This window comes from Pelodiscus sinensis, chromosome 4 (assembly GCF_052426305.1).
Source record: "Pelodiscus sinensis isolate ZL-2025 chromosome 4, ASM5242630v1, whole genome shotgun sequence".
Classification (NCBI taxonomy): domain Eukaryota; kingdom Metazoa; phylum Chordata; order Testudines; family Trionychidae; genus Pelodiscus; species Pelodiscus sinensis.
The window spans coordinates 72014253-72028682 of record NC_143055.1 but is presented as its reverse complement, the minus strand read 5'-3'; the positions used below and the strand labels follow the sequence as shown (position 1 = coordinate 72028682).

At 41.5% G+C, this 14430-nt stretch overlaps 1 protein-coding gene across 1 annotated transcript in view; it reads right to left on the bottom strand.

The window, feature by feature from the left end:
* SPOCK3 (SPARC (osteonectin), cwcv and kazal like domains proteoglycan 3) overlaps positions 1–14430 on the bottom strand; it is a 356641-nt gene that overhangs the window by 110583 nt on the left and 231628 nt on the right. Inside the window, exon 5 of the mRNA XM_006111699.5 lies at positions 3811–3937. Within this exon, the coding sequence (XP_006111761.3) occupies positions 3811–3937 (127 nt within the window). The remainder of the gene's footprint in view (positions 1–3810; positions 3938–14430) is intronic.

The following is a 14430-nucleotide window of genomic DNA, read 5'->3' as shown; positions in this document are numbered from 1 at the left end:
AGGGCTCGATTTTGCCACACCTGCAACAAATATTGAGTAGTAAATTACAATGTATGAACGAAATCCAAGGCACTACATACATAAAGGTAGTGCTTAAAATATATGTAGAAAAATCTGTTTTATAATTATGAATTAGTTATATTTAAAATAAACAATATTTCACATTATGGCTGGGCAAGTATCGGTATATCAAATTTAGCAGAAACTTACTAGTCTACTTTCATTGCCCAAATTAAGAGAAATGCAGAAGGTAAAACATGACCAACAATGAAGAGTAAGATACTTGTACAAAAATTAAAACAAAAGCATGCTTCTTATATAGTAAGTAATGCCCCTTTAAATTAAATTCTCCCTATACAGCTACGGATAGTGATTTTTATTAGTCAGCATTTCTTTATATTTTTTTCTCTATTAGTTTTTACTTCATTCTATAACAAGCATTTGACTTCCCCACCTTTTCTTTACATTGACTGTATATTAATACTTATGAGCCAGATATACCTGCTGAGTAGCTCATTAGCTTGCTCCGTTATCCCTCTGTGAGATAGGTGGCATTATCAGGCTCTATATAATATCAGTTTTGAAGATAATCTTTTAATCATTCTTCCCTGTGGCTCATTTACTAGTCATGACTTCAGTTATGTTTTTGGGAACCAAAAGCATGTTTAAAGTTTTTTAGAATTATGCAGTTCAAACAGCAAACATGCTATGTGCTTAATTTGACAGAGAACGTGGCATAGTATCTCCAAAGCAATGCCCACTGGGCAATTATGCTAATGCACTGCACAGTTCTATAAAATGGATGTCCTTTACTAACTTTTTTCAGTGTTCAGAAAATGTATTGTGCAATTTGCAGTAGTCATTGACAAATACATTCCCAGTAAAAGAAAGTATCTATATTATACAACAATATTAAGCTTTCACTGGAGCTTGACGACACAATCAAAAGAAACTTTGCCTGGAGTAAAGGAATCAAAATATTCATCTTTTATGTTAGTTTCAAGAGGCATTACTCCTCAAATAACCTTGAAAGGACCTTTATTTTGATTCATAAGCATCATAAATTTGAGAGAATACAGAAAGTGCTGCATCTTTTAAAATATGTATCAGTAATTACTTGTAAACAACTATGGATCTCCTGCAGTCACACACATTTTGCTGACAATGGACAAGATTTTGCATTTGTTCCTAATGCCGAATAAGGAGTGGCACACAGTTGGGCCACTTAAGTAAAAGCCCTGGGAGAAACTATGAAAAAAATCTCTCTCTCTCCATAGTGACCTGCATGCAGTTCCTGACAGGAACAAAAAGAAAGGCCTTCTGGGGGGTTTCATTCTTTCCTCCTGAGAAATCTCAGAGGTTGATGCTGGGTAAATATTGTTTTGTTATGCTGTGTACTACAGATTTCCATGCTGCCTTCCACCCCTTTTATTCAAAGTGTATGAGCTGTTAGGACAGTTAGTGAGAAGGTAATGTGCTCCCAAAGCTGGATGAGAAGGAGATATAAACTTGAGTGTCATCACTACACTGAAGTGTTTTCAATTGATGACACCCAAATGTGTATGTCCTTCTCATCCAGCTTCATGAGGGCAGTCAAGGGTCTCACTCAGCACTCTGTGTGGGGGAGATACTTGGAGATGAATGAGGGTAAGTTTACCAAGAGAACACCCAGGTAAGACTAAACTGTTTGTGGTGCACTGCAGGAAGCTATTAATGCAGTTGGATGAATTTATAGTAGGTACCAAGTGAGTGTGAAGGAGTATGCCCACCATTTTCAATATGACTTGGGGACTTGGTTAAATTTCCAGGGTTTTTCTTGTTGTAGTATGCCTAATCTATCAGTTGCAAACTTTTCTTCTGGATGCAGACATGGCTATTATAATCTATAACACCGCCACTTCAATATTAGATGAGAGGTTGAAACACCCTAATCTGGCAGCATCCCTGGTCTGGCATCATCCATGCGAACACTCACGGGGATAAGCTGTTGAGCAAGGGTGTTGCCAAATTAAAGGTTCAAAGGCAGCAGAGCCACTGAGAGGAATGCGGAGCCCTCGATCCCTGGAATGAGAGGGGGGAGTGGAGCTCTCTATCACTGGTGGGAGGACAGCAGCACATAGGGGTGCCAGGTGTCCAGTTTTGAACTAGACAGTCCAGTTTTTGAGCTTTCTGTCCAGGAAACAAATTGAGAAAATACCAGATATAAATGTATGGTATTTTCTAATTAAGTAAGTTTTATTATTATCATGAGCATCAGTACATAGTTGTGTACTGTCTGGCTGGCAGGCCTGCTCACACTGTGTGAGCATGTCTACCAGCCAGGTAGTGCGCAACTAAGCGGTAGAGAGGAGTGGGCGGGATGGAATCCCCAGGACCAGACTCACTCGTGCACCCCGCTGGGCCTGGCAGATGACAGGCAGCACCCCGGGAACTTCGTGCGCCTGGGCCAGCCCCACTCCCTGCCGGCTGGTTTCCCCCCCTCGCTCCCTCCCCGCGAGCCCTGCTCCTCTGACCCCCTCCTGGCCAGTTCCCCCGGCCAACCCTGCCCCCCCAACCCTCCTCCCAGCCAGCTCTGCTTCCCACCATCCGATTCCCCTCCCCTGATTTCTCCTGGCCAGCCCTGCTCCCTCCGACCTCCTCCCAGCCAGCCTTGCTCCCTTCCTGGCTGGTTTCCCCCGGATCTGAGATCAAGCGAGTCTGGTATATTTTTGAAAGCATCTGGTAACCCTAGCAGCACAACTGCCAGAGTGGAGCGTAGAGCTCCCCAGGGCATAGTGGAGGTGCTGGGGAGGAACGTGCAGAGCCACTAAGAGAAGCACGGAGCTCCCCAGGTGGCAGCGAGGCTGGGGGGAGCGTGGAGACGCTGGGCAGAGTGGAGCTCTGGAATGCATCAAAGTGTGTGTGTGTGGGGGGGGAGTAGACTCCCCCTCCTTCCCTCATGCTGTGGGGAGAGCAGAGCCCTGGTGGCAGTGGAGCTGCCTGGGGAAAAGCAGAGCCCCCAGGTGGCCAGAGGAAAAAGTAGAGCCCCTGCCACATTGACCTTCCTTGGTTCGGCAAATTCTCTGGTTCAGGACCACTCAGGTGCTGAGGGTGCTGGACAAGGGAGATACAACCTGTACTATAATATGCCCGACCTTAAACCAACTAGGATGTTAAATCTAGTTGAGAATTAAGCAGCTTCCTTTAGTTGTTGTAGTAGTATCTCAGAGTAAGCATAACACCTCTGTCACAGAAACTGCAGTGGCTGTGTCCTGGTGACCTATGGGTAGAGTTAAAAGTGTTGGTCTTTCTCCACAATAGTCTGAGACCTATCTATATGGATGAGGTATCTCTCTCCTCATCCAGCACAGCTACAGTCACACTCGGTGTAAAGGCTTAGCCTGAAGTTTCCCTGATTTAAAAGACACTGAACTGCGAGTAAAGCGTTTTCCCTTGCCTTTACAGTTTACCCTCCACAGGTCTGAAACAGCTTGAATTTTTAATCTTCAGGGCATGATCATCTTTGACCAAGGAGTGAGTAGGATTTCTTCTGGAATCTGAGGCAGGAGAATATAATTTTATTTATTCATTTATATGTTCATTTATTGCTAACTACTTGTTTTATACTGGTGAGATTTCTTGCTGTTTTATTTTTTGTCTCATGGCATGTTTGATTTTTTGTGGCTGTCAGCTCAAGGGAGGTTTGTAAGCTATTCAAATCAAAATAAAAACTGTTCCTATTTATCAAACATTAGGATATTTGACTGATTTTGGAAATTTAAATTAACTTCAGCAATGAATGAACAACTTTATTCTTTACTTTATTCTTACCTGGGAAGAATATGTGTGACCATCTGATCCACAAACAGGACTGGTATAGACTACTGGACACTGCTTGCAGTTTGATGAAATGGGACCACCTCTCCATTGTTTATGGCCTAAACCAGCCTCTTTCATACTGTAAGTAAACAAAAAGCATGTAACCTGATAAGTAACAGTATTTGTAAAACTATTTTCATACTATAACTGTCCATCACCTGAGGACCTTGTGCATTAGATTTTAGTGAGAAAAACATGTTTCTGCACTCTCACAGTGTTTATAAATACGACGCTCACTGAGGAATCTCAACATCTACATGGTATCTCTATACCTGCCTCTTTATAAGTAAGCAAAATGTAACTGAGAAAGAAGATTTATTAGCCCTTATGAATTTTATTTTAGTAAAAAATAAATCCAGTTTGAATAGAGGTGGCATTAATCTCCATGTTTAAAGAGTTACAAAAATAGAATGGTAAAATAAAAATAAATGCCTAAACTAGAAACTGTAACAAGGACATTCAGAAAACTATTTACTTTGTTTTCCTTTTTCTTTTTCTGGTCATCTCCCCTGTAATTCAGATTCTCCGACTTTCACTCAAAGAAAATTTCATGTATGAAGAAAAGGTGGTCACAACCAGCCTTGGCAATTCACTTGAGTAAACAGCAACCAAGACAGCTCTGCTAATCACAGGTGGTTCATGAATCAGAGTTTGAGATTTACTTGGCAAAAGTGATTAAGAGAAGCTAAATCATAGAAAAAAAAAATGCAGGTTTTATTTATATCCTTCAATTGATTTGTGAAGGAAGTAAAAATGTACAGTGGCATATGCATATACAGGCAGTCCCCGGGTTACATACAAGATAGGGACTGTAGGTTTGTTCTTAAGTTGAATTTGTATGTAAGTCGGAACTGGCATCCAGCCGCTGCTGAAACTGACCAGCAGCTGACTACAGGAAGCCTGAGGCAGAGTTTCTCTGCCCCGGGCTTCCTGGAATCAGCCACTGATCAGTTTCAACAGCAGCTGAATCTGGACGCCTGGGACACTAGCTGCGCCCCTCTACCCCCAGCAGACCAGGGAGACGTGGAGCAAAGCCGCGGAAGACCCGGGCGGTGGGACATAAGTCGGACCCACGTAACCCGGGGACTGCCTGTATCTGATGCTGAATTGCTTGTTGTCAGTACATACTGGTCCTGATTATTATCTATGCTACGGCTCCTCTACACTACTTTGACAGTGAAAAGGGGATTTAAAGTGGGTAAAAACATAATTTATACGCTTTTGTGCACAAATGTTGTGTGCATGTAAATTATGAACTAGAGCTATGTAAAAGTATTAATGTAAAGGAAATCAGGCCAATTACACATAAAACAATCACTTACTACAGCCAGAGACAATGAGAACATAAATTATCTACAAAACAAATGTATTTATGCAAGTTAAACCTGGCCAGGAAAATGATTAGGACTAGACATAGAAACATGGCACAAATGTCCACTTACATGCTCCAAATCAGCAAATACTAAGAACATGCTTAGAGGCTTTGCTCAATTGAGAATATAGATCTACAAATGTACCCTAATCTTTACTGCAACATTCCTGCTATTCTCTACTTCAGGGCTGGACAATAATTTTTGACTGGGGGCCACTTCAGAAATTTCTGAAGTGTCCCACGCTGCCCTGGAAGGGTCAGGACCTCAGTTGGAAGAGACGGGGACAGGACACTTCCATGCTTCTCTGCCCAAAGACCCTGCCTGGTCCGTGGGTATGGGACCATGTGAAGTCTTTGCCTCCCGCCCACCCAGAGAGAACCACTAGCTGTTCTGAACAGCTGGGAGCTCCCTCTAGGCTCCCACACCATTGGCGGTGGGAGGAAACTTCGCGTACTTCCCCCCCCATCCCACAGGTCAATCAGAGGCTCGGGAGAGCACACAGAGTCTCTTCCCACTCTGCAAGGAAGCACCACATTTAGAGTCACTCACCAGTAGGGTTGCCAGGTGTCCGGTATTCACCCAGACAGTCCAGTACTTTTGCCTCCTGTCCAGTAAACAAATTCAGAGAATACCAGACACCTGAGATGTTTGGTATTCTCTGGATTTTTCCCCAGCCAGGAGGCAAAAATGATGGGCACCTGGCAACCCTACAAACACTCAGCACCCAGCCTTCCCCCCCCCCCGCCGACCCCGAGCCCCAACCCCAACCCCCACTCCCATGCTTACCTGGTTCCCCAAGGCTGCCGGCACAAAATGGCTGCCAGCCAAAAGGCCTAGGGGAAGCAATGCTTCCCCTGGGTTTTAGTGCTCAACCTCTCCCCTGTTCCTATCCCTGCACTCTCTCTTAAAGGAGACATGCTGTTTTATTTTATTTTTTTGGCTTAATGAGTCCTTTTTTCTTTTGCTCAACAACTTTGGTCTCACCCCCTCCTTTTTTTTCCCTTCAACAGAATTTTTTCCCCGTGTTTTGTGTGTGCGCACGTGGGGGTAGGAGGGGATGTTTGGTATTTTTGTTTCAACTATCTGCCAACCCTACCCGCCAGCTGAGCAGCAGCTGATTGGTCTGGGGGCCGGAGGAGTGTGAAATCTCTCACTCCCTGCCATCCACAGCATTTAGAGTACACTACCTGACTGGCCTGGGGGCGGGGGAGCAGCAGAATCTCTGCGGGCTGAAGCAGCCCGCTTGGCAGGCCGGATTTGGCCCATTAAGGCCCTTTTGCCCACCCCTGCTCTACTGAATACCGATTCATTCATGACATATTTTGCAAACCTGTGAATTGCTTTGTGTAGATAAGTGTCTGCTGAAGACTGTTAACACCATTAATCTCCATCCCACTTTGGATAAGTCACTTAGCCTTTCTGTGCCTCAGTTCTCCATCTGTAAAATGTAAAACAGCACTGCCCTATCTCACAGGGGTTTTGTGAGGCTAAACACATTTTTAAAGTATCAGGCCTTACAACATTATGGTAATGAAGCCATATAAGAATTTTAGATCCACTTTGCTTTGGTGATTTATAAGATTAAAATTTTATTGGAATTCTGCAACAGTACTATGTCTCCAAATCCAACAGTTGTAGAATTCCAACAGGAGTAATAAAACATGGTCTTCACTAGTGACATCTATACTTTCCGGTTTGATGTTAAACATACTGGTATGGGAATTTAAAAAAAAAACTAATCTGTTTTTCACCAAAACCCCAAAAATACTGCAGATGAAAACATACACACTTCTTAATTATTAGTAATAGTTTCCATTCTCATTCTGAAGGATACAAATACTTATCTACAAACATCTATTATTTATAATACAAATACGTGTGAGTTGTCCTTTCCCATTTTCAGTATTTCAAGGTATGCAGCCTCCAATCCGTGAATGAAAATATGCACAAACATATATAAATGATTCACAGTCATGCTGAAAAGGCATAACAAATGGGATTTCTCAGGGAACAGTTTTGGGAACAGTTCTGTTTAATATCTTAATCAATGATCTCGATAATGGCACAGAGTGGATGATACGAAACTGGGAGAGGTTGCAAGTGGTTTGGGGGAAAGGATAATAATTTAAAATGTTCTAGACAACCTGGACAAATGGTCTGAGGAGGAAATTGAATAAGGCAAATGCAAAGTGCTCCACTTGGAAGGGACAGTCACTATCACACACACAAATTTGGATATAAACTTAAAAAACAACTAATGGTCTGATAGAACTTTATAGACAAACAAAACATGTAGATGATATCATGAGCTTTCGTGGGCACAGCCCACTTCTTCAGATGACCGAAGTTTTACTGGAAATAACTGCTTAGCAAGGAGTACTGCAGAAAAGGATGTAGGGGTCACATCAGACCACAAGCTAAATAAGAGTCAACAGCTGCAATACTGTTACAAATAAAGCAAACATAATTCTGGGGTGTATTAACAGGAGTGTTGCAAACAATACACGAGAAGTAGTTCTGCTCTACTCTGTGATGATTAACCTCAACTCAAGTATTGTGTTCAGTTCTGGGCACCACATTTCAGGAATGATGTGGATCAACTGGAGAAGATCCAGAGAAGAGCAACAAAAATAAATAAAGGTCTATAAAACATGACCTGAGGGAAGACTGAAAGAAGTAGGTTTGTTTAGTCTGGATAAGAGAAGACTGAGAGGGCACAAGATAATAGCTTTCAAGAACCTAAAAGACTATAAGAACCTAAAAGACTGTTACAAGGAGGGGAGAGAGAAATTTTTCTCCATAACCTATGATGACAGGACATAAAGCAACAGGCTTAAATTGCAGCAAAGGAGGTTTAGGTTGGACATTAAGAAAAACTTCCTGTTGGAACAATTAAACACTGGAATAAATTGCCTCAGGAGGCTGTGGAATCTCCATCACTGGAGATTTTTAAGAGCAGGTTAGGCAAACATCTGGCCTCGATGATCTGGTTCTTGGTTCTGCCATGATGACATTTTGAGGTCCTTTCTAGTTCTAGTATTCCATGTTTTTATGACGTGAAAAGTTGAGATAACATACAAACTAAACTGAATTATAACCATTGCTATATGTTGCCGACGGCTTGAACAAATATACATTACATACTTATTTGGGATGTTTTGGAGTGTGAATTAAAGTGTCTTGGAAAAATTGAATCTTTTATATCAGTGTGTGTCAGTAAACATTGACTTAAATCACTGATAGTATCTTTCCAGCAGTTTCTATGTATTTTATTTTATTTTATTTTAACAAACAGGCAAAGTAAAAAAAATACAGTTTGACTTTTTATTTAAAGATATTTATTTTGTATATTTTGACGTGTGACCTTTGCAATGTGTTTTAACAGTTACAAAGTTTTAAACATTTTGAATCTCAATGTTTATTCTCATTAGATTGTCAGATTCCCCTTTATTGTCTAACTCCTTGTTCCATAATTTTACAGAACTGTGAAAATGTAACTAGATAAAAATAAAAATACTTAATATAAACCAAAATCACCCATCAAAATTATAACATTACATTCTGCCAAATGTAAATATCAATCCATAGTATAGGTTGAATCTCTAAATTCTGGGATTTTCTGGTCCGGCAATATCTGTGGGTCAGCAGAACCACAGATGTTTTTGAATCAGAGCACCCCAGCACCCAATATTGTGAACCCCATCCCTCGGGAGCCTTGGTCAAGCAGGGAAGAAGCGGGGCCGCACGGCTGGTGTGCTCTGTCTTCGGGAAGCCCTGGACGGGTGGTGCAGCAGCACTGAGCCCCATCCCCAGGGATCTCCAGTTGGGTGAGGGAGAAATGGGGCCATGGATGCTGGGAAGCTCTGTGCCTGGGGAGTTCTGGCCTAGCGGAGCAACAGCGGTACCCGTAAGCAAGACCAAGCCATGCAGGCTGGAGCCCACTGGCACTGGGGCTGGAGCAGAGTCAACTGCAGGGAGCAGGAGCATCCTGGGAGGTGAGTGGCAGGGGATCTCCCTGTATCCAGCACATTCCTTAATTCAGGACGGGTCAGGTCCCGAGGGTGCCGGACAAGGGAGGTCCAACCAATGCCAACTAACACGCACATGGATAGAGAAACATGTTAAAGAAAACCTCTACATATGCAACTATAAAAGCCTGATTATACTTTTTCCTTATGAGCAGCACAATATCTATTACATAATAAGGACATTTTAATGTTTCAACTCTTGGGTGTAGAAACATATTGTGAACAGTTATTAAAGAGTGCAGAGAGAAAAATCAGCATACATAAAAGATGAGTAATTAATATTCAGTCTGCCATATCTTTATTTTCTTTATTATTTTAATAGAATTAGAAGAGGAAAAAATCAGAATCACTATGGGCACGTCTACGCAAGCAGGGCTAAAGCCAAAATAAGCTACACAACTTAAGCTACGTCAATTGTGTAGCTTAAGTCGAAATAGCTTATTTTGGTTTTTGGCACTGTCTACACAGCAGGCAGTCTGAGAAAGAACACTCTTCCTCTGACTTCCTTTATTCCTCATAAAATGAGGGTTACAGAAGTCAGAGGAAGCAGCTCCACATTAATTTGACATTATGTCGAAATAACTTCTTGTAGTATAGACGCGGACTATGTTATTTCAGAATAACGTCAGTTATTCCAAAATAACGCTGCTGTGTAGACATACCCTATGATGTGCACATGCTGGCAGTGAGGAACTGTACTGCTATAATTCTTCCTGGTCTCATTTTCTTCTGTTTTACCATCCTTACTTGTCATGTAAAAGGCAGACGGTAAGGTGTCTTTCTATGTCTTCTAAGTGGTGGCAATTTGTTCTTGGGTACAATCACATATAATCTATGTTGGTACTAAGAAAAGTAACAATCAGTAAACATGTATAAACATGATGGGCTGTACTTCCAGCATAATTTTACTGAAACATATATGATTACATCCATTTGCACAAACAAAACCATGCTTATGTGTGTAGAGTGAGTAACTGAACATGCAATAGGGCAGTGAGACACAATTAGGATATCAACCCAATTAATCCATCATGCAAATACCTGTTTGCATATATCAGCATAGTTTTCTGTACACACAAGTATATTACTTAGAAATATCATGGGTACAGTTAAAATGGGTCACAAACTGTGGTTCAGTACCAAACGTCTAAGTAACTCTACTTACTTAAATACATATACATACAAAACCAAATTTTGCAATTCAAATATGCTATAAGTCCTTAATTTAAATAGCTGCACTCTGTTGATATTTGAAGTAAATGGGGCTGGCTCACTGTTGCTATGTGGAACTTAAATGTGATTCAAAGGACTTGTAAAATTCTTGCATCAAGATGACAGTTGTGATGCTAATAGACTTCCAAGGCAGAACTATTTAAAGGTTTTCTGATTGTGTGCCAGCATGGGGCTTTGAGGAGTCTTTGGCTGGACAGTATCATTAACATAATTGGACGAAAGACTTATTTAGCATTAATCAGACTATTTTCACTAGAGCAGATTTGGATTTTCTTTGGAGTGCTCTTTTATCTGGTACTTTCTTGATGCTGCAAATAGGAATGAAATATCACTGCCACCATATTACTGAAATTTTCCTTGTAAGTGACAAAATTAAGTGAAGGCACTACTGTTCCAAACTTTTTGCTATGCTGTCTTGACTTGCCACGTTACTTAGGGTTAATTAACAAAACATAAGAAAACACTGTGACAAGGAATAGTCAATCAGTCCCCCCAAAATTAACAAAACAGTGTTAGCTTTAGAAAAGACCACTTAAGACAGAAGACCACAGATATCAACTTGTATTATTTTTAAGCATTTTGAATTTTCATAGCATTGAAAAAGACATAATCAGAACATGTAGCCCATGGGACTATGCTTCTGGGGTTTTTAATATCTTCCAACAAAAAGCACCCAACAGGCCAGACTTGAAAAATTATGCATAAGCTATCAGTTTGGTCAGACATTGTCAACATACATACATATAGCAGGTTTCCAGAAGTTATTTGTGTGTGTTTAAAAGGGATAATATTGTTTTATCTGAACTGGAGATGGGAAAATGAGGAAACATGAGAAAAAGAGATGTTCTTAAAGATGTAAGTATCCGAAATCCTAGTGCCTGCTTCTGCCAATATGTTGCATGAATAATGTAAACAAGGGCAATTTCTCTTCTGCTTTCAATGGGTGTATTTCACTGAGTTCATGGAGTTTTACCCATTTACACTAGCAGAGATTCTATAGCATTAACACAGAAAAGCTCTGGGACCTTTCACATTGAAACTTTCACAACTAGCAAACTTGAAATAGCACAGAGATTTTTCTCCTTTCGAGAGTGAATTTTCTCTATCTCGGGGAGGAAGGGCACAGATAGCCCAAAATAAAGCTAAAACCACAGTTCTTTTGTTTTGTGGTGGATATGAGAAATGAAGAAGCTGCAAAGACAGAATCTGATGTCCCTAGCAGCCTAGCTTGTCGTGGAGCAGAATTCAGTGGCACTTTTGTCTTTGGGAAAAAGGTGAGGAAAGAGGTCTGAAAGCCAAAAGGTCTGATTAATGAGCCATGAAATCCATGTTGCCAGCATGCTGGGCCACAATAATACACTGAAATATAGGTCATAGAAGAGCTGTTCAGATGCCTTCCACCCTGGCTACAGACTAGGACAATGACTCAATCTCTACAGTCCCCGTACTCGTACTGGAATGTGCACAGCCAGTTTAGCTTTGTATAAGTCACCAGAGATTTACTTTGAATGCCTATAAAATAAACCAAACCTAGCCAAAACTGCACTGTAACTGTGTAGGTTTTGTTTATTTGTTTTGAAGTCAACTGCGTCTTGTTGAGTTTTATGGACTTAATGTATTGTCACATTTTGTTATACTGATGTTAGCAACAGATAATTTTGATGATGCAGAAGCATAATGAATGCACATTCTCCTTATAAAACCTAAACTTTCAAATGCTACAGTAGCACTGCTGTAGCGCTGCAGCATACTATAGAAACTATGGTAATGGAAGTGGGTTTCCTCAATATTATTGTAGCCGTCCCCCCACCCTAGAATGAGGTAATAGCTAAGTCCATGGAAGAATTATTTGGTCAACCTAGCTGCATCTACACTGGATGTTTGGCTGACCTGAGTTGTAGAAGGCATAGAATTTCTCTGAGCCCTGAGTGATGTAGCTAGATTGACTTAAGTTTTAGGTGCAGACCATGCTTCAGCTATTCATAAATTATTTTGGCTTTGTTGTTTTCACTTTTGCTAAAGCTCATTCTGGTAGTTTCTGTTGGTTAACTCAGATTGGAATTCTGCTGAAATAGAAGCATCTTAGGCCTTGTCTACACCTAAAAGCTAGGCCAACCTAGCTATGTCACTTAGGGCTGTGAACAACTTCACATCCTGTATAATGCAGTTAGGTCAACCTAATTTCCACTGTGTCCTGGCTGGGGCACTGCAATCATGCCTAGTGGGAAGGAGTGGAGGGATTGCTAACTTTCAACACTGTACATTCAATTTTCACAAGAAGCCAAAAATCAAGCCATGCACATTTCAAAACAAGGTCAAAACAACCCAGTTCCTAAAAGAACTCCCAACATCATGTCACTACATCCCCCCCAGCATGCAGGGCGGGTTCTGAGACTCTGATGGGCCTACTGTGCACCTCTGAACTCTCTTCTCCTTGCTCTCCCCCTTATAGGAAGCCAATTTAAAAAGAAGCAGCAGCAGCAGCGAGCCAAACCAGAACTAAAGTTTAAAGCCAGGAAAGTGAAAAAGCATGACTGGTCACCATGGGCCATTAGTTAAAAACATTCTTAACTCTGCACAAAATGTTATGGTTGTCCTCTCAAACATTGAACATTGACTTAATACAGCTCAATCTTTCTATGCAGAAGAAAAATGCCACTTTCACCAGTTAGTAGCAGTTGACGTTTAATACACTACTGTACAGTATTTGCTTCTTTTTGGGGGAGGGAGAGAGAGGGAGAGGGAGGGAAGAAGAGGTCTCTGCTGCTGCCCAAATAAGGTGTGTGATTGCCTGATGAGTTCTTAATGCTAGTGTTCTGAACTCTGAGGTTCTACTGCACACACACTAGATTGTCCCTTCACAAAGCATGGTATCCAGCAGACATGTAAAAACAGGATCCCACGGGTAGAGGGCTGCTCCAGCCCGGCTGGGCCCACTGTGCTGTGGGCAGGAAAAGCAGCCCAGTTTGAGCTGGGCCTGCCAGACTGTGGGCAGGGAGCTGCTCGGGCTGGGTCAGGCTGTCAGTTACTAGGAAGCATACCCTGGTAAGGGGGATGTTTATTGATTAACCAGTTACGTTGTTTCATCCTTAGTATCCAGGGGTGCGGATTTTGGTTTCCACAGTAAAAACGAAGGGGTTTGTGCCCACACCTGTTGAATCCTTGGATATCAGCAAGAAGCCGGGCCATTGACCAGCAGCTGTGTCTCTGGCCTTTCTGTGCTGGCCCCTCACTCTTGATCTCTAGCAGCATGGCTACAGAAGTCATGTCATCACAAACTGGCAACTGGACTCAGCAGCTCATGGGGATTCCAAACCAGATATGTGGAAAAGTTCATGACTCCATTCACTATTCTAAATGATGTCTGTGTTGACAATGTGCATCCTCTACATTCCCTTACCTATTCCTCCTCTGCAGATCTTGAGCAAGAAAGAATCTTTGACAGAACTTGCAAGGGAGGGGGCAGAACAGTGGCTCAAGGGCAGATGAGTGCCTCTCCTGTGTGGAAGGAGAGCTCTATGTAAGGAAGAGCCCTCCATATACTGATGTGTGGGTTTGTGATCTGGCACACTGAACACTTTCCACAAAGAAAACAAAGACTCTTTATACATTGTAGAGAGCAATCCCAACTTCGGTAGAAAAGTTGATTAGATGACTTATAGGTATTTCTCCATCTATAGTTTCTTTGAAAAGGGCTTTTCCAGGATATTGCTTTCCAACATAATTTAAATTAGTTATTACCACTCAAGAAAATGATCTTGGAATCACCATGGACTGTTCTCTGCAAATATCTGATCAAAGTGTGGTGGCAGTAAAAAAAGGTAGCCGTATGTTAGGAAAGGAATACATTAGAAAAGAAATATATCACAAGACAGAAAATATCAAAGTGACACTATATAAAACCATGAAATATCCATATCTTGAATACTACATTCAGT